This window comes from Nerophis ophidion, linkage group LG03, assembly GCF_033978795.1.
Source record: "Nerophis ophidion isolate RoL-2023_Sa linkage group LG03, RoL_Noph_v1.0, whole genome shotgun sequence".
NCBI lineage: Eukaryota > Metazoa > Chordata > Actinopteri > Syngnathiformes > Syngnathidae > Nerophis > Nerophis ophidion.
In genome coordinates this window covers 6,186,445-6,211,683 of record NC_084613.1, presented here as the reverse complement: position 1 = coordinate 6,211,683, position 25,239 = coordinate 6,186,445, and the positions used below count along the sequence as shown (strand labels likewise).

The following is a 25,239-nucleotide window of genomic DNA, read 5'->3' as shown; positions in this document are numbered from 1 at the left end:
CAGGTGCCAACTGCTCCATATATGTTTGCTATCTTGTTTAAGTCCACAAAACTAGCCATTTTGTGGGAGACATACGAGAACTACCGTATTTTCTGTATAATTAAGCCACACCCACTAAATTTTTATGGGGTTTTTTCCCCATATATTAGCCTCAATGGACTATTAGTCGCAGATATATTTGCAAAATGAATATTTATATATGTAAATGTTTATTTACGTACCTTAATTGTTTCCAAACGGTGCCGGTAACAGGGCAGTAAAACGGCTGATCAAACAAAACAGAAGTCATGGACCCGATATCTGCGCAAGCTAGCCCTCCGATCAGCTAAACGGACTCAATTTTTACAACACAAAAATAACATAGTTGTACGTTAATAATACTAACACAGACACTGTTAGCATATTACGCAACGCTAACGACGCTACCTTCATTACGCTACAATAGCACGTTCAAATATGCGTGAAAACAGTCCTACAGACGTCACACATGGGACGTTTTAGTAAGTCTGAATAGTTTTAGTTGTATTGTAAAACTTGCAAACCTTGCTCGGACTGATGAATGGAGAATCTATACAAGTAGAAACGCTATGGATGGCCGGAAGACTCTACTTCCTGTTGAAAGCACTCAGTGGAAGGACAAATGCTGTAAGCTAACTCGTCCAAAAGATGGCGCCATATCACAATGTAAAAACACGTTTTTAGTGTGTATTATGTCCTTTAGCAAAGAAAAATCCATAAATTAGCCGCGGGGTTCAAAGTGTAGGAAAAAAGTCGTTGTAGTTGTACTTTTTTGTCCAGCTTCCATACTCTTATTTTATACACTTTACAAGAAATATATTGACTAGCTTGCTAGCTTTCTGAGACTCTTATTTTGATAGCGCAGGCAGGATGAAGCGCGGCTTTTATCGTGAAGACAGGAACCGTCTTTAGAGTTTTGACGGGAGCTCCGGTTGAAATATAAAGTGTCTCCGGCCTTTCTGTCGGTCGTTTTTTCTTAATAATCATCCGGCAGCAGCCAGCGTCATCTCACAATAATAATAATAATACTAGATTTTATTTGTAAAAGCACTTTACATTGAGCAAACAACCTCCAAGTGCTACAGTGCATTTAAAAAAAACACAAAAACAAAACAACGCTAGAACCACAAATAGCTGCCCCCCAACAAGTAAAATAAATAATACAAAAATGAAAACTGAAACACCCTATTAGCTACAACTAGCACACATATATCTAAAAAAAAAAAAAGATCTTTTTTTAAAAGCATCCACAGTCTGTGGTGCCCTCAGGTGGTCAGGGAAGTGAATTATATTTATACAGCGCTTTTCTCAAGTGACTCAAAGCGTTTTTACATAGTGAAACCCAATATCTCAGTTACGTTTAAACCAGTGTGGGTGGCACTGGGAGCAGGTGGGTAAAGTGTCTTGCCCAAGGACACAACGGCCGAACCTGCAACCCTCAAGTTGCTGACACGGCCGCTCTACCAACCGAGCTATACCGGAGCGTTCGACAGACTCAGTGCGGCGGAGGGTAAAGCCCGATCTCCCATAGTTCGGAAGCTTTGTCAAGACAAGACCCTCGGGGTGGCGTGAATGTCAATCAGAGGTGGGTAAAGTAGCCGGAAATTGTACTCAAGTAAGAGTACAGTTACTTTAGAGATGTATTACTCAAGTAAAAGTAAGGAGTAGTCACCCAAATATTTACTTGAGTAAAAGTAAAAAGTATGTTGTGAAAAAACTACTCAAGTACTGATGAGTAACCTGATTACGGCAACTAGTAATGCACAAAAACATAAAAAATAGCAATGAGCAAATTCAGAGCCAGGAATATCTCTTAAGCAACTAAAACAATAATATATATTAAATAATAGTACATTAAAATAAAATAAAAAATGGCACATTGAGCCACAATAACTTAACAGCACCATAGGCTCAGTAGGCATTCATTGATTTGATTGATTGATTGATTGATACTTTTATTAGTAGATTGCACAGTACAGTACATATTCCCTACAATTGACCACTAAATGGTAAAACCCCAATAAGTTTTTCAACGTTTATCAATTACTTAATAAATGACCAAGTCGAGGTGATCTACCTCATATATACATATATCATATATACAATATATATATATATATACATACATTTATATATACAGTATATAATTTATATTTATTTATTTTGCCGTTTTTGTTGACATGTTGAAGGTGTTTTAATGAATATACATGCATGTTTAACATATAGATTCCTATCTTTCATGAAGACAAGAATATAAGTTGATATAAGTTACCTGATTCTGATGACTTGCATTGATTGGAATCAGACAGTATAGTGCTGATAATGTCCACGTTTTCAAATGGAGGAGAAAAAAAGTTCCTCTTTTCTGTTTAATACCACATGAAAGTCGTTGGTTTTTGGCATCTTATTTGTCCAGCTTCCATATTCGTTTTTATACACTTTACAAGAAATACATTGGCGGCAAACTCCGTAGCTTGCTAGTTTGTTTGTGCTGGCTTTCGGAGACTCTTATTTTGTTAGCGCAGGCGCGATGGAGCGGCGCTTTTATTGTGAAGACAGGAACTGTGCGATCAGTCTTTAGGCTTTTGATTGATTGATTGATTGATATTTTTATTAGTAGATTGCACAGTACAGTACATATTCCGTACAATTGACCACTAAATGGTAACACCCCAATAAGTTTGTCAACTTGTTTAAGTCGGGTCATGTGACCGCCCGGCTCTGTTTGATTGGTCCAACGTCACCAGTGACTGCATGTGATTGGTGAAACGCAGGCATGATGTTGATGTTTGATGTGTGCCATGGTTATGAGGTTTTTTTTTTTTGTTTTTTTTCCCCCTTGGCCTCAGTCTGCACCTCCTCTCCAGGGCCCAGGCAAAGACCGATTTTTTAAATTTTATTTTAATCTTCTATTTTTTTCTCCCCCCCCCCTTTGTTTACCTTTATCTCATCTTTTTTGTAAGGGGGCGCTGGAAGCCGGGCAGACCCGTCAGCGATCCTGTTCTGTCTCCCTGTAATGTTTGTCTAAACTTGAATGGGATTGTGCTGAAAATTTTAATTTTCCTGAAGGAACTCTCCTGACGGAATAAATAAAGTACTATCTAATCTAATCTAATCTAAATGGTAACACCCCAATACGTTTTTCAACTTGTATAAAACGGGTCATGTGACCGCCCGGCTCTGTTTGATTGGTCCAACGTCACCAGTGACTGCATTTGATTGGTGAAACGCAGGCATGATGTTGATGTTTGATGTTTCCCTCTTCCACACATGGAAGAGGGATGTGTGCAATGGTTATGAGGTTTTTTTTTTGTTTTTTTTTCCCCCTTGGCCTCAGTCTGCACCTCCTCCCCAGGGCCCAGGCAAAGACCGATTTTTTAAATTTTATTTTAATCTTCTATTTCCCCCCCCCCCCCCAACCCCCCCCCCTTTGTTTACCTTTATCTCATCTTTTTTGTAAGGGGGGTCTGGAAGCCGGGCAGACCCGTCAGCGATCCTGTTCTGTCTCCCTGTAATGTTTGTCTAAACTTGAATGGGATTGTGCTGAAAATTTTAATTTTCCTGAAGGAACTCTCCTGACGGAATAAATAAAGTACTATCTAATCTAATCTAATCTAAATGGTAACACCCCAATACGTTTTTCAACATGTTTAAGTCGGGTCATGTGACCGCCCGGCTCTGTTTGATTGGTCCAACGTCACCAGTGACTGCATTTGATTGGTGAAAGGCAGGCATGATGTTGATGTTTGATGTTTCCCTCTTACACACATGGAAGAGGGATGTGTGCCATGGTTATGAGGTTTTTTTTTTTTTTTTTTTTTCCCCTTGGCCTCAGTCTGCACCTCCTCCCCAGGGCCCAGGCAAAGACCGATTTTTTAAATTTTATTTTAATCTTCTTTTGATCACCTCCCAGGGGGTGAACAAGGGTGATGGATCAAATGCAGAGATTAATTTCGCCACACCTAGTGTGTGTGTGACTATCATTGCTACTTTAACTTTGTTTAATCGTGACTAATCACAAGTTATTTGATTGCATAAATAAAAAACCACAATATTTGGCTACAAAGGCAATTTGTCACACAGGAAGTTTTTTTTTAAAAGGTTTTACTAAACTGCAAGACATTGATTTGCTCAAAACGTGGTGACAGTGAGTATAGTAAGAATTAAGTGCACATTTTGAAAGTCTTTGCAGTGATATTGTTACTAATCCATATAGTAAACACACTTACCAGTGCACCATTTAAATCTGCATCCTTTCGTTACACCAGTTGTTTACTTACTTCCAAACCCCGTTTCCATATGAGTTGGGAAATTGTGTTAGATGTAAATATAAACAGAATACAATGATTTGCTAATAAATTTCAACCCATATTCAGTTGAATATGCTACAAAGACAACATATTTGATGTTCAAACTGATAAACTATTTTTTTTGGGCAAATAATCATCCCCCATCCCATCCCATTTTCTACCGCTTATTCCCTTTCGGGGTCGCGGGGGCGCTGGCGCCTATCTCAGCTACAATCGGGCGGAAGGCGGGGTACACCCTGGACAAGTCGCCACCTCATCGCAGGGCCAACACAGATAGACAGACAACATTCACACTCACATTCACACACTAGGGCCAATTTTTAGTGTTGCCAATCAACCTATCCCCAGGTGCATGTCTTTGGAAGTGGGAGGAAGCCGGAGTACCCGGAGGGAACCCACGCATTCACGGGGAGAACATGCAAACTCCACACAGAAAGATCCCGAGCCTGGATTTGAACCCAGGACTGCAGGAACTTCGTATTGTGAGGCAGACGCACTAACCCCTCTGCCACTGTGAAGCCCGCAAATAATCATTAACTTTAGAATTTCATAGCTGCAACACGTGCCAAAGTAGTTGGGAAAGGGCATGTTCACCACTGTGTTACATCACCTTTTCTTTTAACAACACTCAATAAACGTTTGGGAACTGAGGAAACTAATTGTCGAAGCTTTGAAAGTGGAATTCTTTCCCATTCTTGTTTTATGTAGTTTTGTTTACAAATAATCAGTAACTTTAGGATTTGATGCCAGCAACACGTGACAAAGAAGTTGGGAAAGGTGGCAATAAATACCCCCTTTGTTTACCTTTATCTCATCTTTTTTGTAAGGGGCGCTGGAAGCCGGCAGACCCGTCAGCGATCCTGTTCTGTCTCCCTGTAATGTTTGTCTAAACTTGAATGGGATTGTGCTGAAAATTTTAATTTTCCTGACGGAATAAATAAAGTACTATCTACTATCTAATCCAATCTAATGTGTGGATTCTACTTTGAAGCTCTGTCATGAACCAAAACAAACATGAATAGATCGATTAAAAAAAAGTAGCGAGTAGCGAGCTGAATGTAGATAAATGGAGGGGAGTAAAAGTAGCGTTTCTTCTCTATAAATATACTCAAGTAAAAGTATGTCGCATAAAAACTACTCGTAAAAGTACGATTTATACCAAAAGTTACTCAAGTAAATGTAGCGCGTTACTACCCACCTTTCATCAATCAATGTATTTTATTTCGGCAATCTTCACATAAAACAAAGAACAACAACAAGAAAAGAAAAACAAAAAACAAAAAAAAACAAAAAACACTCATTTGAGCAATGATTGAGCCGAAAGGGTGTAGGTTGAAGCAACGCTTATATAAACCTACCCCATCACAACAAGAACAAGCTTCAAAATATATAAAATCTAAAACATGCTTCACTTATATTACTTTTTTTTTTTTTAAACAATATATAAGCAACATATATGTAGCACACGTCTCATATACATAGTTTAACATTTAAATCAAACATATACATTTGTACACTTATATATATATATATATACATATACATACACACACATATATATATACATATACACATACATACATACACACACATATATATATATATACATATACATACACATATACACACATACATACATACATTATACATACACAATTCATTTAAATTCCATATAAAGTGGTAATATATACATTTTAATATAACCTATATGTATAATTATGAAATCCTAAATTGTATTTATATACATATTATATATTATTGTCTTTCTAAAACAATGTTTGCTCTTCTTTCTTATATTTACTAATAATAAATGATTTAAAAAGCTTTTTAAACTGGTTTATGTTGGTGCTGTGTTTTATTTCATCCTTTAAACAGTTCCATATTTTAACCCCTGCTATTGTTATACTCATTCGTTTCTGCGTTGTTCTACAATATTGGATCTTAAAAAGTAGTTCTCCTCTTAAATTATAATTCCCTTCTCTTTGTAAAAATCTTCTGTTGGAAGTAAATCTTTACTTGCTTTATAAATCATTTGGGCAGTCTTGAGTTGGATGAGATCTGGTAGTTTTAAATCAAATGTTTTTATAAATAATCCATTAGTGTGTTCTCGGGGTCCTGTGTACCCACCTTTGATGTCAATCAAGTGACCAAAGTGGCGTCTTGGCGGAGATTGATGATTGGAAAGTCAAGACGGCCATGACATCATGTTCTTTATAGTGGACGTACACTTTTGAGCAGGACTTTTAGCTCGGTTCTCGGCACGTTGCTGCTCCAAGTCAGCAGTAAATATGAAAAGAGTGTCTGGTTTTATGTGGACTTGCAGGCCTCGGTGCGTAAAGGCGTCCTCCCCAGCATGCTGGAAGAAATCCTGCAGACGCGCATCATGGTCAAGCAGTCCATGAGAGCCTACAAGCAGGACAAAGCGCTCACCAAGCTGCTGGACGCCCGTCAGCTGGGACTCAAACTCATCGCCAACGTCACCTTCGGCTACACCGCCGCCAACTACTCGGGGCGCATGCCCAGCGTGGAGGTGAGTCCCGCAAGCAGGAAGTGTGAGGCCCGCGCCTCACGTCTGGATTCTGTCGCTCTCCAGGTGGGGGACAGCATCGTCCACAAAGCCAGGGAGACGCTGGAGAGAGCCATCAAGCTGGTCAACGACACCAAGAAATGGGGAGCGCGGGTTGTGTACGGAGACACCGACAGGTACAGTCCTCTCTTTCTTGTCCTGGGCTTAGGTCGGGAACCTTTTTTACCTGCGAGAGCCGAGAATCCAAATATTTTCAAATGTATTTCCGTAAGAGCCATAGCATTTTTTTTTTTTCAACACTAAACACGTGCATTTTGAAGTAAGACCAACATTACTAGAGTATAATAGGTCTCGTATTCTTTGTAATAACAGATAGATAGATAGTACTTTATTGATTCCTTCAGGAAAATTAAAATTCCAGCAGCAGTGTACAGAGTTGAGATCAATTAAAAAAAAAAAAAAAGTAAATAATTGGGGGTAACGTTGATATTCTGAAGCTAAGTGTGGAGGGGCGTGGCCTGCGGGCCTGCAGCGAAGCGGGGTTTTGCCAGGACCGGCCTCGAAATCAGCGACAGGTGCGTAGACGGCCCACCTGGGCCTGGTTATCCGATCACCCGTCGCTCTGTTATAAGCAGCAGCCGGGAGGAGAGACGGGGTTGAAGCCGGAGCCAGAGCGCGAGCGAGAACAAAAGAGAAAAAGACAATCGCTGGAAAGCAACTGGGAGGCTTATTGAAAAATAAAAAAAATATCGTAACCCTGAAACAGGCTCTCATGTCGGTGCTCGGTGGTCTGAAGAACCCCCAGGAGGGCAAGCCCTAAAAAAAATAAAATAAAATAAATCATGCAATTTCTTGAACAAGTGCGGTAGAAAAAAGGATCAATCAATCAATCAATCAATGTTTATTTATATAGCCCCAAATCACAAATGTCTCAAAGGTCTGCACAAATCATTACGACTACAACATCCTCGGAAGAACCCACAAAAGGGCAAGGAAAACTCACACCCAGTGGGCAGGGAGAATTCACATCCAGTGGGACGCCAGTGACAATGCTGACTATGAGAAACCTTGGAGAGGACCTCAGATGTGGGCAACCCCCCCCCTCTAGGGGACAGAAAGCAATGGATGTCGAGCGGGTCTAACATGATACTGTGAAAGTTCAATCCATAGTGGCTCCGACACAGCCGCGAGAGTTCAGTTCAAAGCGGATCCAAGACGGCAGCGAGAGTCCCGTCCACAGGAAACCATCTCAAGCGGAGGCGGATCAGCAGCGTAGAGATGTCCCCAACCGATACACAGGCGAGCGGTCCATCCTGGGTCCCGACTCTGGACAGCCAGTACTTCATCCATGGTCATCAGACCGGACCCCCTCCACAAGGGAGGTGGGGGACATAGGAGAAAGAAAAGAAGCGGCAGATCAACTAGTCTAAAAAGGAGGTCTATTTAAAGGCTAGAGTCTACAAATGAGTTTTTGACGAGCATTCCTCAACTTTCTCACTCTTTTTTGCCACTTGTGCCAGCTTTTTTTTGAAACATGTTGCAGGCATCAAATTCCAAATGAGCTAATATTTGCAAAAAATACCAAAGTTTCTCAGTGTGAACATGAAATATCTTGTATTTGCAGTCTATTCAATTGAATATAAGTTGAAAAGGATTTGTTGTATACCTTTTTTAATTTACCTTTTACACAAGGTGACAACTTCAATGCTTTTGGGTTTTGTGGTGGTGGTTTGGTGCCAAATGGTGTCATTCTAAACCGTATAATCGGCCGTGGTCCATGTGCACATACTCGTAATGGTCGGAGGAGAGACGAATAATAACATGAGATGGACAAAGTGATTAAAAAACCATTAAAAGCAAAACAAATATGATTACATTTTTAGTCATATTTTTTTTATAACAGATTAATTTTGGTAGGTTTTGAGTCATACCAAAGACGATAAAAACGGGATATTCTGAAGCTAACTGCGGAGGGGCGTGGCCTGCGGGCCTGCAGCGAAGCGGGGTTTTGCCAGGACCGGCCTCGAAATCAGCGACAGGTGCGTAGACGGCCCACCTGGGCCTGGTTATCCGATCACCCGTCGCTCTGTTATAAGCAGCAGCCGGGAGGAGGGACGGGGTTGGAGCCGGAGCCAGAGCGCGAGCGAGAACGAAAGAGAAAAAGACAATCGCTGGAAAGCAACTGGGAGACTTATTGAAAAATAAAAAAAATATCGTAACCCTGAAACAGGCTCTCATGTCGGTGGAAATAAATACGGATAAAGTTGAGGAACGCTCATCAAACACTTATTTGGAACATCCCACAGGTGTGCAGGCTAATTGGGAACAGGTGGGTGCCATGATTGGGTATAAAAGCAGCTTCCCAAAAAATGCTAAGTAATTCACAAACAAGGATGGGGCGAGGGTCACCACTTTGTAAACAAATTCCTTTTTTTTTCTTTTTTTTTCTTCGTCATGAAAAAGGGAGTTTTTTGTGGTTGGTGCACTAATTGTAAGTGTATATTGTGTTTTTTATGTTGATTTAATTAAAAAAAAAATTAAAAAATCCCCCAAAAATTTGATTTTGATTTTGGTTGGGGACCACGGCGTTACATTACACAGCTGCTCCTAAGGGGAGGTGGTCATAAACAGCTGTTGCACTCCGTCATAAACAATTTTCGGATTACATTACACAGCTGCTCCTAAGGGGAGGTGGTCATAAACAGCTGTTGCACTCAGTCATAAACCATTTTCTGATTACATTACACAGCTGCTCCTAAGGGGAGGTGGTCATAAACAGCTGTTGCACTCAGTTATAAACAATTTTCTGATTACATTACACAGGTGCGAACTGAAATCATGCAAACACAAAGTTGTGCGATCGCTTATATACAATTATTCGGACACTTTGTGTTTTGCAGCATGTTTGTGTTGTTGAAAGGCGCCACCAAAGAACAAGCCTTCAAAATTGGTCAGGAGATGGCTGAGGCCGTGACTGCAACCAACCCGAAACCTGTCAAGCTCAAATTTGAGAAGGTATGTCGTCACGGACACACAATACACATTTAATGTGTGCAGCGCTCTTGTGTACTACAGGTACACACACCTGCATACATACACTACTACAGATACACACACCTGCATACATACACTACTACAGGTACACACACCTGCATACATACACTACTACAGATACACACACCTGCATACATACACTACTACAGGTACACACACCTGCATACATACACTACTACAGGTACACACACCTGCATACATACACTACTACAGGTACACACACCTGCATACATACACTACTACAGGTACACACACCTGCATACATACACTACTACAGGTACACACACCTGCATACATACACTACTACAGGTACACACACCTGCATACATACACTACTACAGGTACACACACCTGCATACATACACTACTACAGGTACACACACCTGCATACATACACTACTACAGGTACACACACCTGCATACATACACTACTACAGGTACACACACCTGCATACATACACTACTACAGGTACACACACCTGCATGCATACACTACTACAGGTACACACACCTGCATGCATACACTACTACAGGTACACACACCTGCATACATACACTACTACAGGTACACACACCTGCATACATACACTACTACAGGTACACACACCTGCATACATACACTACTACAGGTACACACACCTGCATACATACACTACTACAGGTACACACACCTGCATACATACACTACTAGAGGTACACACACCTGCATACATACACTACTACAGGTACACACACCTGCATACATACACTACTAGAGGTACACACACCTGCATACATACACTACTACAGGTACACACACCTGCATACATACACTACTACAGGTACACACACCTGCATACATACACTACTACAGGTACACACACCTGCATACATACACTACTACAGGTACTCACACCTGCATACATACACTACTACAGGTACACACACCTGCATACATACACTACTACAGGGACACACACCTGCATACATACACTACTACAGGTACACACACCTGCATACATACACTACTACAGGTACACACACCTGCATACATACACTACTACAGGTACACACACCTGCATACATACACTACTACAGGTACACACACCTGCATACATACACTACTACAGGTACACACACCTGCATACATACACTACTACAGGTACACACACCTGCATACATACACTACTACAGGTACACACACCTGCATACATACACTACTACAGGTACACACACCTGCATACATACACTACTACAGGTACACACACCTGCATACACACACTACTACAGGTACACACACCTGCATACATACACTACTACAGGTACACACACCTGCATACATACACTACTACAGGTACACACACCCGCATACATACACTACTACAGGCACACACACCCGCATACATACACTACTACAGGTACACACACCCGCATACATACACTACTACAGGTACACACACCCGCATACATACACTACTACAGGTACACACACCCGCATACATACACTACTACAGGTACACACACCTGCATACATACACTACTACAGGTACACACACCTGCATACATACACTACTACAGGTACACACACCTGCATACATACACTACTACAGGTACACACACCTGCATACATACACTACTACAGGTACACACCTGCATACATACACTACTACAGGTACACACACCTGCATACATACACTACTACAGGTACACACACCTGCATACATACACTACTACAGGTACACACACCTGCATACATACACTACTACAGGTACACACACCTGCATACATACACTACTACAGGTACACACACCTGCATACATACACGACTACAGGTACACACACCTGCATACATACACTACTACAGGTACACACACCTGCATACATACACTACTACAGGTACACACACCCGCATACATACACTACTACAGGTACACACACCTGCATACATACACTACTACAGGTACACACACCTGCATACATACACTACTACAGGTACACACACCCGCATACATACACTACTACAGGTACACACACCCGCATACATACACTACTACAGGTACACACACCCGCATACATACACTACTACAGGTACACGCACCTGCATACATACACTACTACAGGTACACACACCTGCATACATACACTACTACAGGTACACACACCTGCATACATACACTACTACAGGTACACACACCTGCATACATACACGACTACAGGTACACACACCTGCATACATACACTACTACAGGTACACACACCTGCATACATACACTACTACAGGTACACACACCTGCATACATACACTACTACAGGTACACACACCCGCATACATACACTACTACAGGTACACACACCCGCATACATACACTACTACAGGTACACACACCCGCATACATACACTACTACAGGTACACACACCTGCATACATACACTACTACAGGTACACACACCTGCATACCTACACTACTACAGGTACACACACCTGCATACATACACTACTACAGGTACACACACCTGCATACATACACTACTACAGGTACACACACCTGCATACATACACTACTACAGGTACACACACCCGCATACATACACTACTACAGGTACACACACCTGCATACATACACTCCTACAGGTACACACACCTGCATACATACACTACTACAGGTACACACACCTGCATACATACACTCCTACAGGTACACACACCTGCATACATACACTACTACGGGTACACACACCTGCATACATACACTACTACAGGTACACACGCCTGCATACATACACTCCTACAGGTACACACACCTGCATACATACACTACTACAGGTACACACACCTGCATACATACACTACTACAGGTACACACACCTGCATACATACACTACTACAGGTACACACACCTGCATACATACACTACTACAGGTACACACACCTGCATACATACACTACTACAGGTACACACCTGCATACATACACTACTACAGGTACACACCTGCATACATACACTACTACAGGTACACACACCTGCATACATACACTACTACAGGTACACACACCTGCATACATACACTACTACAGGTACACACACCTGCATACATACACTACTACAGGTACACACACCTGCATACATACACTACTACAGGTACACACACCTGCATACATACACTACTACAGGTACACACACCTGCATACATACACTACTACAGGTACACACACCCGCATACACACACTACTACAGGTACACACACCCGCATACATACACTACTACAGGTACACACACCCGCATACATACACTACTACAGGTACACACACCTGCATACATACACTACTACAGGTACACACACCTGCATACATACACTACTACAGGTACACACACCCGCATACATACACTACTACAGGTACACACACCTGCATACATACACTACTACAGGTACACACACCTGCATACATACACTACTACAGGTACACACACCTGCATACATACACTACTACAGGTACACACACCTGCATACATACACTACTACAGGTACACACACCCGCATACATACACTACTACAGGTACACACACCTGCATACATACACTACTACAGGTACACACACCTGCATACATACACTACTACAGGTACACACACCCGCATACATACACTACTACAGGTACACACACCTGCATACATACACTACTACAGGTACACACACCTGCATACATACACTACTACAGGTACACACACCTGCATACATACACTACTACAGGTACACACACCTGCATACATACACTACTACAGGTACACACACCTGCATACATACACTACTACAGGTACACACACCTGCATACATACACTACTACAGGTACACACACCTGCATACATACACTCCTACAGGTACACACACCTGCGTACATACACTACTACAGGTACACACACCTGCGTACATACACTACTACAGGTACACACACCTGCATACATACACTACTACAGGTACACACACCTGCATACATACACTACTACAGGTACACACACCTGCATACATACACTACTACAGGTACACACACCTGCATACATACACTACTACAGGTACACACACCTGCATACATACACTACTACAGGTACACACACCTGCATACATACACTACTACAGGTACACACACCTGCATACATACACTACTACAGGTACACACACCTGCATACATACACTACTACAGGTACACACACCCGCATACATACACTACTACAGGTACACACACCTGCATACATACACTACTACAGGTACACACACCTGCATACATACACTACTACAGGTACACACACCTGCATACATACACTACTACAGGTACACACACCTGCATACATACACTACTACAGGTACACACACCTGCATACATACACTACTACAGGTACACACACCTGCATACATACACTACTACAGGTACACACACCTGCATACATACACTACTACAGGTACACACACCTGCATACATACACTACTACAGGTACACACACCTGCGTACATACACTCCTACAGGTACACACACCTGCGTACATACACTACTACAGGTACACACACCTGCATACATACACTACTACAGGTACACACACCTGCATACATACACTACTACAGGTACACACACCTGCATACATACACTACTACAGGTACACACACCTGCATACATACACTACTACAGGTACACACACCTGCATACATACACTACTACAGGTACACACACCTGCATACACACACTACTACAGGTACACACACCTGCATACATACACTCCTACAGGTACACACACCTGCATACATACACTACTACAGGTACACACCTGCATACATACACTACTACAGGTACACACATCTGCATACATACACTACTACAGGTACACACACCTGCATACATACACTACTACAGGTACACACACCTGCATACATACACTACTACAGGTACACACACCTGCATACATACACTACTACAGGTACACACCTGCATACATACACTACTACAGGTACACACACCTGCATACATACACTACTACAGGTACACACACCTGCATACATACACTACTACAGGTACACACACCTGCATACATACACTACTACAGGTACACACACCTGCATACATACACTACTACAGGTACACACACCTGCATACATACACTACTACAGGTACACACACCTGCATACATACACTACTACAGGTACACACACCTGCATACATACACTACTACAGGTACACACACCTGCATACATACACTACTACAGGTACACACACCTGCGTACATACACTCCTACAGGTACACACACCTGCGTACATACACTACTACAGGTACACACACCTGCATACATACACTACTACAGGTACACACACCTGCATACATACACTACTACAGGTACACACACCTGCATACATACACTACTACAGGTACACACACCTGCATACATACACTACTACAGGTACACACACCTGCATACATACACTACTACAGGTACACACACCTGCATACACACACTACTACAGGTACACACACCTGCATACATACACTCCTACAGGTACACACACCTGCATACATACACTACTACAGGTACACACCTGCATACATACACTACTACAGGTACACACATCTGCATACATACACTACTACAGGTACACACACCTGCATACATACACTACTACAGGTACACACACCTGCATACATACACTACTACAGGTACACACACCTGCATACATACACTACTACAGGTACACACCTGCATACATACACTACTACAGGTACACACACCTGCATACATACACTACTACAGGTACACACACCTGCATACATACACTACTACAGGTACACACACCTGCATACATACACTACTACAGGTACACACACCTGCATACATACACTACTACAGGTACACACACATGCATACATACACTACTACAGGTACACACACCTGCATACATACACTACTACAGGTACACACACCTGCATACATACACTACTACAGGTACACACACCTGCATACATACACTACTACAGGTACACACACCTGCATACATACACTACTACAGGTACACACACCTGCATACATACACTACTACAGTTACACACACCTGCATACATACACTACTACAGGTACACACACCTGCATACATACACTACTACAGGTACACACACCTGCATACATACACTCCTACAGGTACACACACCTGCATACATACACTACTACAGGTACACACCTGCATACATACACTACTACAGGTACACACCTGCATACATACACTACTACAGGTACACACACCTGCATGCATACACTACTACAGGTACACACACCTGCATACATACACTACTACAGGTACACACACCTGCATACATACACTACTACAGGTACACACACCTGCATACATACACTACTACAGGTACACACACCTGCATACATACACTACTACAGGTACACACACCTGCATACATACACTACTACAGGTACACACACCTGCATACATACACTACTACAGGTACACACACCTGCATACATACACTACTACAGGTACACACACCTGCATACATACACTACTACAGGTACACACACCTGCATACATACACTACTACAGGTACACACACCTGCATACATACACTACTACAGGTACACACACCTGCATACATACACTACTACAGGTACACACACCTGCATACATACACTACTACAGGTACACACACCTGCATACATACACTACTACAGGTACACACACCTGCATACATACACTACTACAGGTACACACACCTGCATACATACACTACTACAGGTACACACACCTGCATACATACACTACTACAGGTACACACACCAGCATACATACACTACTACAGGTACACACACCTGCATACAAACACTACTACAGGTACACACACCTGCATACATACACTACCACAGGTACACACACCTGCATACATACACTACTACAGGTACACACACCTGCATACATACACTACTACAGGTACACACACCTGCATACATACACTACTACAGGTACACACACCCGCATACATACACTACTACAGGGACACACACCTGCATACATACACTACTACAGGTACACACACCCGCATACATACACTACTACAGGTACACACACCTGCATACATACACTACTACAGGTACACACACCTGCATACATACACTACTACAGGTACACACACCTGCATACATACACTACTACAGGTACACACACCTGCATACATACACTACTACAGGTACACACACCTGCATACATACACTACTACAGGTACACACACCCGCATACATACACTACTACAGGTACACACACCTGCATACATACACTACTACAGGTACACACACCTGCATACATACACTACTACAGGTACACACACCTGCATACATACACTACTACAGGTACACACACCTGCATACATACACTACTACAGGTACACACACCTGCATACATACACTACTACAGGTACACACACCTGCATACATACACTACTACAGGTACACACACCTGCATACATACACTACTACAGGTACACACACCTGCATACATACACTACTACAGGTACACACACCTGCATACATGCACTACTACAGGTACACACACCTGCATACATACACTACTACAGGTACACACACTTACATACATACACTACTACAGGTACACACACCTGCATACAGACTAGTCAGGATAGAAGGAAAGATAAATGCAGCAATGTACAGAAACATCCTGGATGAAAAAACAATGTATTGAGTAAGTTTTGAGCAAACGCTTTAAACAAATATGTACGTGTACTTTCTTTGTTGTTGTTTTTTTTTTAAACTTGCAAATTGAAAAAAAAAATTTTTCACTCTGTCATTATGGGGTATTGTTAGTAGAATTTTGAGGACAAAAAAAAATGCCTTTATTACACTAAGGACCAAACTAAATATGGAACAAGTGAAGCACTGTCAATACTTTCTGGATTCCCTGTACACACACACACACACACACACACACACACAACAACCTGTGTGTTAAATTGTGTGTGTGTGTGCACGTTTCAGGTGTACCTTCCCTGCGTGCTGCAGACCAAGAAGCGGTACGTGGGCTACATGTACGAGAGTCTGGACCAGAAGGAGCCTGTGTTCGATGCCAAGGGGATCGAGACGGTGCGCCGCGATGGCTGTCCTGCCGTTTCCAAGGTAACGCATCCTCCTCTTTGTCTGCTTTTTTTTTTTTTACCTCTTCTCCTTCTCCTTTTGTCATCAACGCACACACACGTTCTCTCTTTTGTTGTCTTTAAGACCTCATTCACTCAGATCTAAATACCACGCGCTAAATAGCGAGTGCAAACTACAAAATTGCCTGTGATGGACTAAGACCGCATTATAATTGAAAAGTAGTGCATAGCACCTTATTTGAATGATGATTTTGCATCACCATGGAGACACTCATTTACCGCACGCCCAGGTTGTCACGCTCCTACTTGTGGCGTTTTGTCGTGTTTTTAAACATGGAGGTGACATGCACCACTTTTTATGGGCATTTACAAAGGAAACCATTTTTTTTCCAGTGTTGAAGGTGTGCTCGATAGGAGAGGCTGTACTTAAAAATGCATACTTCAAGAAGTATTTTTCATACAGGAGATATGTTCATGTATTTGATGTGGAAAAAAACAAAACAAAAACACTTGAAGGCACCAAAAGGCATCAATTTAATTTGTTTTAATCAGACTCTAAAGTCGTCAGGCATGCGGTATAAAATTATAAAAGGATGTTGCTGAATGTGGACAGTTCAAATATGCAAGGATGTGTGTGGAAGTTTGCACCTGCTTTTCAGATGTGCTAAATAAGGTGTCACATTGTAGTTTAGTAATAAATCATAATTATATTAAAATCTTCTCCTAATGTTCTGACAATCAGCATATATTTTGCTTATAATTATATGTGCATATTAATATTATTTTTGCAAATTTCTCGGCTTTTTTTTTTTTTTTACACTGAATTTTTCACCCAAAAAATTTTACGCTAAATTTGTATACGCTATATTTTTTACACTGAATTTTTATGCACTGAATTCTTTTTTACATTTAATTTATTTACTCTGAATTTGTACAGTAAATTATTTTACACAGATTTTTTTTGTAAATACTATGTTTTTTTTACACTAAATTTGCATACGCTACATTTTTTACACTGAATTTTTTTTTACATTTAATTTATTTACTCTGAATTTGTACACACTGAATTATTTTACACTGAATTTTTTTGTAAACGCTGTTTTTTTTACACTAAATTTGTATACGCTACATTTTTTACACTGAATTTTTTTTTACATTTAATTTATTTGCTCTGAATTTGTACACACTGAATTATTTTACACAGAATTTTTTTGTATACGCTATGTTTTTTTATGCTAAATTTGTATATGCTACATTTTTTACACTGAATTTTTTTTTTTATATTTAATTTATTTACTCTGAATTTGTACACACTGAATTATTTTACACTGAATTTTTTTGTAAACGCTGTTTTTTTACACTAAATTTGTGTACGCTACATTTTTTACACTGAATTTTTTTTTACATTTAATTTATTTACTCTGAATTTGTACACACTGAATTATTTTACACAGAATTTTTTTGTATACGCTATGTTTTTTTTACACTAAATTTGTATACGCTACATTTTTTACAGTGAATTTTTATACACTGATTTTTTTTTTTTACATTTAATTTATTTACTCTGAATTTGTACACACTGAATTATTTTACACTGACTTTTTTTGTAAATGCTGTTTTTTTTACACTAAATTTGTGTACGCTACATTTTTTACAGTGAATTTTTATACACTGAATTTTTTTTTACATTTAATTTATTTACTCTGAATTCGTACACACTGAATTATTTTACACTGATTTTTTTATGTTTTTTACACTGAATTTTTAGACTGAATTTCTTTTACACTGAATTTGTAATCTCTACATTTTTTACACTGAATTTTTATACACTGAATTATTTTACACTGAATGTTTTATCCTGAATTTGTATACGCTATTTTTTTTTACGGATGATTTTTTACACTGAATTTTTAATACCGAATCTGTATACGCTATATTTTTACACTGAATTTTTATACGCTCAATTTTTTTACACTGAATTTTTTTATACTGAATTTGTATACGCTGTTTTTTTACACTGAATTTTTACTCACTGTTTTTTTTTTTCACACTGAATTTAGAAACCCTACATTTTTTACACTGAATTTGAATAACCTTACTTATTTTACACTGAAATTTTTATCCTGAATTTATTTACACTGAATTTGTATACACTGAATTTCTACGCGCTGAAATTTTTCATACTGAATTTTTATTCCTATTTTTTTTTTTTCACAATTAATTTTCATACACTGAATTATTTTCACTGAATTTGTGTATACTGAATTTTTTTACACTGAATTTTTTGACATTGAATTTATTTACACTAAAATTTTTATATTGAATTTGTATACGCTGTATTTTTTATACAGAGAAGTTTTTCAAATTGAATTTATTTATACCAAATTTTTATACACTGAATAATTTTACACAGAATTTTTTTTCTCATTTTTTTAAACTGAATTTTTTTGTACTGAATTTTTAAACACTGAATTTGTTTTTTTAACAGTTAATTTTAAACTCTGAACTTTGTTCCAAAGAAATTTTCAGCATAATTTGATATAGAAAATTTGGTTGACAACATTCAAACGCAAGAAAATCGTATTCCTTCATGTAGACCAGGTTTTACTTCTAATGATTCCTTCATGTAGACCAGGTTTTACTCCTAATGATTCCTTCGTGTAGACCAAGTTTTACTTCTAATGATTTTTTCATGTAGACCAGGTTTTACTTCTAATGAGTCGTTCATGTAGACCAGGTTTTACTTCTAATGAGTCGTTCATGGACACCAGGTTTTACTCCTAATGGTTCCTTCATGTAGACCAGGTTTTACTTCTAATGATTTTTTCATGTAGACCAGGTTTTACTTCTAATGAGTCGTTCATGTAGACCAGGTTTTACTTCTAATGATTTCTTCATGTAGACCAGGTTTTACTTCTAATGGTTCCTTCATGTAGACCGGGTTTTACTTCTATTGGTTCCTTCATGTAGACCAGGTTTTACTTCTAATGATTCGTTCATGTAGACCAGGTTTTACTTCTAATGGTTCCTTCATGTAGACCAGGTTTTACTCCTAATGATTCCTTCATGTAGACCAGGTTTTACTTCAAATGGTTCCTTCATGTAGACCAGGTTTTACTCCTAATGATTCCTTCATGTAGACCAGGTTTTACTTCTAATGATTCGTTCATGTAGACCAGGTTTTACTTCTAATGATTTCTTCATGTAGACCAGGTTTTACTTCTAATGGTTCCTTCATGTAGACCAGGTTTTACTCCTAATGATTCCTTCATGTAGACCAGGTTTTACTTCAAATGGTTCCTTCATGTAGACCAGGTTTTACTTCAAATGGTTCCTTCATGTAGACCAGGTTTTACTTCTAATGGTTCCTTCATGTAGACCAGGTTTTACTCCTAATGATTCCTTCATGTAGACCAGGTTTTACTTCTAATGGTTCCTTCATGTAGACCAGGTTTTACTCCTAATGATTCCTTCATGTAGACCAGGTTTTACTCTTAATGATTCCTTCATGTAGACCAGGTTTTACTCCTAATGATTCCTTCATGTAGACCAGGTTTTACTCCTAATGATTCCTTCATGTAGACCAGGTTTTACTCTTAATGATTCCTTCATGTAGACCAGGTTTTACTTCAAATGGTTCCTTCATGTAGACCAGGTTTTACTTCTAATGGTTCCTTCATGTAGACCAGGTTTTACTCCTAATGATTCCTTCATGTAGACCAGGTTTTACTCCTAATGATTCCTTCATGTAGACCAGGTTTTACTCTTAATGATTCCTTCATGTAGACCAGGTTTTACTCCTAATGATTCCTTCATGTAGACCAGGTTTTACTCCTAATGATTCCTTCATGTAGACCAGGTTTTACTCTTAATGATTCCTTCATGTAGACCAGGTTTTACTTCTAATGGTTCCTTCATGTAGACCAGGTTTAACCCCTAATGGTTCCTTCATGTAGACCAGGTTTTACTTCTAATGGTTCCTTCATGTAGACCAGGTTTTACTCCTAATGATTCCTTCATGTAGACCAGGTTTTACTTCTAATGGTTCCTTCATGAAGACCAGGTTTTACTCCTAATGATTCCTTCATGCTCCTCCTCAGATCCTGGAGCGTTCCATCAAGCTGCTCTTTGAGACGCGCGACATCAGCCAGGTCAAACACTTTGTTCAGCGCCAGTCTGTGAAGGTCCTGGACGGCCGAGCCAGCATGCAGGACCTCACCTTCGCCAAGGAGTACAGGGGCAGTGACTCCTACCGGCCCGGCGCCTGCGTCCCTGCCTTGGAGCTCACCAGGTGTGTGTTGATATCTCACCAGGTGTGTGTTGATATCTCACCAGGTGTGTGTTGATATCTCACCAAATGTGTGTTGATATCTCACCAAATGTGTGTTGATATCTCACCAAATGTGTGTTGATATCTCACCAAATGTGTGTTGATATCTCACCAAATGTGTGTTGATATCTCACCAAATGTGTGTTGATATCTCACCATATGTGTGTTGATATCTCACCAAATGTGTGTTGATATCTCACCAAATGTGTGTTGATATCTCACCAAATGTGTGTTGATATCTCACCAAATGTGTGTTGATATCTCACCAAATGTGTGTTGATATCTCACCAAGTGTGTGTTGATATCTCACCAGGTTTGTGTGGGAGATCGCAACAGGTGTATGTGGGATATCTCACCAAGTGTGTGTGGGACGTCTCACCAGGTGTGTGTATTGGATATCTCAACAGGTGTGTGTGTGTTGATATCTTACCAGGTGTGTGGGATATCTCAACAGGTGTGTGTGTGTTGATATCTTGCCAGGTGTGTGGGATATCTCACCAGGTGTGTGTGGGATATCTCACCAAGTGTGTGTTGATATCTCACTAAATGTGTGTTGATATCTCACCAAATGTGTGTTGATATCTCACCAAATGTGTGTTGATATCTCACCAAATGTGTGTTGATATCTCACCAAATGTGTGTTGATATCTCACCATATGTGTGTTGATATCTCACCAAATGTGTGTTGATATCTCACCAAATGTGTGTTGATATCTCACCAAATGTGTGTTGATATCTCACCAAATGTGTGTTGATATCTCACCAAATGTGTGTTGATATCTCACCAGGTTTGTGTGGGAGATCGCAACAGGTGTATGTGGGATATCTCACCAAGTGTGTGTGGGACGTCTCACCAGGTGTGTGTATTGGATATCTCAACAGGTGTGTGTGTGTTGATATCTTACCAGGTGTGTGGGATATCTCAACAGGTGTGTGTGTGTTGATATCTTGCCAGGTGTGTGGGATATCTCACCAGGTGTGTGTGGGATATCTCACCAAGTGTGTGTTGATATCTCACTAAATGTGTGTTGATATCTCACCAAATGTGTGTTGATATCTCACCAAATGTGTGCTGATATCACACCAAATGTGTGTTGATATCTCACCAAATGTGTGTTGATATCTCACCAAATGTGTGTTGATATCTCACCAAATGTGTGTTGATATCTCACCAAGTGTGTGTTGATATCTCACCAAATGTGTGTTGATATCTCACCAAATGTGTGTTGATATCTCACCAAGTGTGTGTTGATATCTCACCATATGTGTGTTGATATCTCACCAGGTTTATGTGGGAGATCGCAACAGGTGTATGTGGGATATCTCACCAAGTGTGTGTGGGACGTCTCACCAGGTGTGTGTTGATATCTCACCAGGTGTGTGTATTGGATATCTCAACAGGTGTGTGTGTGTTGATATCTTACCAGGTGTGTGGGATATCTCACCAGGTGTGTGTGGGATATCTCACCAGGTGTGTGTTGATATCTCACCAAATGTGTGTTGATATCTCACCAAATGTGTGTTGATATCTCACCAAATGTGTGTTGATATCTCACCAAATGTGTGTTGATATCTCACCAAATGTGTGTTGGGTATCTCACCAAATGTGTGTTGATATCTCACCAGGTGTGTGCTAATTTCTCACTAGGTGTGTGCTGATATCTCACCAAATGTGTGTTGGATAGCTCAGCAGCTGTGTGTTGATATCTCACCAAGTGTGTGTTGGATGTCTTACCAAAAGTGTGTTGATCACCAGGTGTGTTGGATAGCTCACCGAATGTGTGTTGATATCTCACCAGGTGTGTGAGATATCTCACCGAGTGTGTGTTGATATCTCACCAGGTGTGTGTGGATATCTTACCAGCTGTTTGTTGATATCTCAACAGGTGTGTGTGTGTTAATATCTCACGAAATGTGTGTTGGGTATCTCACCAGGTGTGTGTTGATATCTCACTTGGTGTGTGTTGATATCTCAGCAGATGTGTGTTGATATCTCAGCAGGTGTGTGTTGGATATCTCAGCAGTTGTGATGATATCTCACCAGCTGTGTGTTGATATCTCACCAGCTGTGTGTTGATAATTCACCAGCTGTGTGTTGGTATCTCATTAGGTGTGTGTTGGGTATCTCACCAGGTGTGTGCTGATAGCTCACCAGGTGTGTGTGGGATATCTCATCAAATGTGTGTTGATATCTCACCAGGTGTGTGTGTTGAATATTTCATCAAATGTGTGTTGATATCTCACCAGGTGTGTGTGTTGAATATTTCATCAAATGTGTGTTGGTATCTCGACAGGTGTGTGTGTTGGATATCTCAACAGGTGTGTGTGCTGATATCTCACCAGGTGTGTGTTGGATATCTCACCAAATGTTTTATCTCACCAGATGTGTGTTGATATCTCACCAAATGTGTGTTGATATCTCACCAGGTGTGTGTTGATATCTCACCAAATGTGTGTGTTGATATCTCACCAAATGTGTGTGTTGATATCTCACCAAATGTGTGTTGATATCTCACCAGGTGTGTGTGTTGAATATTTCATCAAATGTGTGTTGGTATCTCGACAGGTGTGTGTGTTGGATATCTCAACAGGTGTGTGTGCTGATATCTCACCAGGTGTGTGTTGGATATCTCACCAAATGTTTTATCTCACCAGATGTGTGTTGATATCTCACCAAATGTGTGTTGATATCTCACCAGGTGTGTGTTGGATATCTCACCAAATGTTTTATCTCACCAGATGTGTGTTGATATCTCACCAAATGTGTGCTGATATCTCACCAGGTGTGTGTTGGATATCTCACCAAATGTTTTATCTCACCAGATGTGTGTTGATATCTCACCAAATGTGTGTTGATATCTCACCAGGTGTGTGTTGAT

General features: G+C 40.3%; 1 protein-coding gene across 3 annotated transcripts in view; it reads left to right on the top strand.

The window, feature by feature from the left end:
* rev3l (REV3 like, DNA directed polymerase zeta catalytic subunit) overlaps positions 1 to 25,239 on the top strand; it is a 95,852-nt gene that overhangs the window by 61,925 nt on the left and 8,688 nt on the right. For all 3 annotated transcript variants that reach the window (XM_061894100.1, XM_061894099.1, XM_061894098.1), the window contains 5 exons: positions 6,652 to 6,858; positions 6,922 to 7,031; positions 9,756 to 9,870; positions 17,915 to 18,052; positions 22,131 to 22,321. In XM_061894100.1, the coding sequence (XP_061750084.1) occupies positions 6,652 to 6,858; positions 6,922 to 7,031; positions 9,756 to 9,870; positions 17,915 to 18,052; positions 22,131 to 22,321 (761 nt within the window). The remainder of the gene's footprint in view (positions 1 to 6,651; positions 6,859 to 6,921; positions 7,032 to 9,755; positions 9,871 to 17,914; positions 18,053 to 22,130; positions 22,322 to 25,239) is intronic.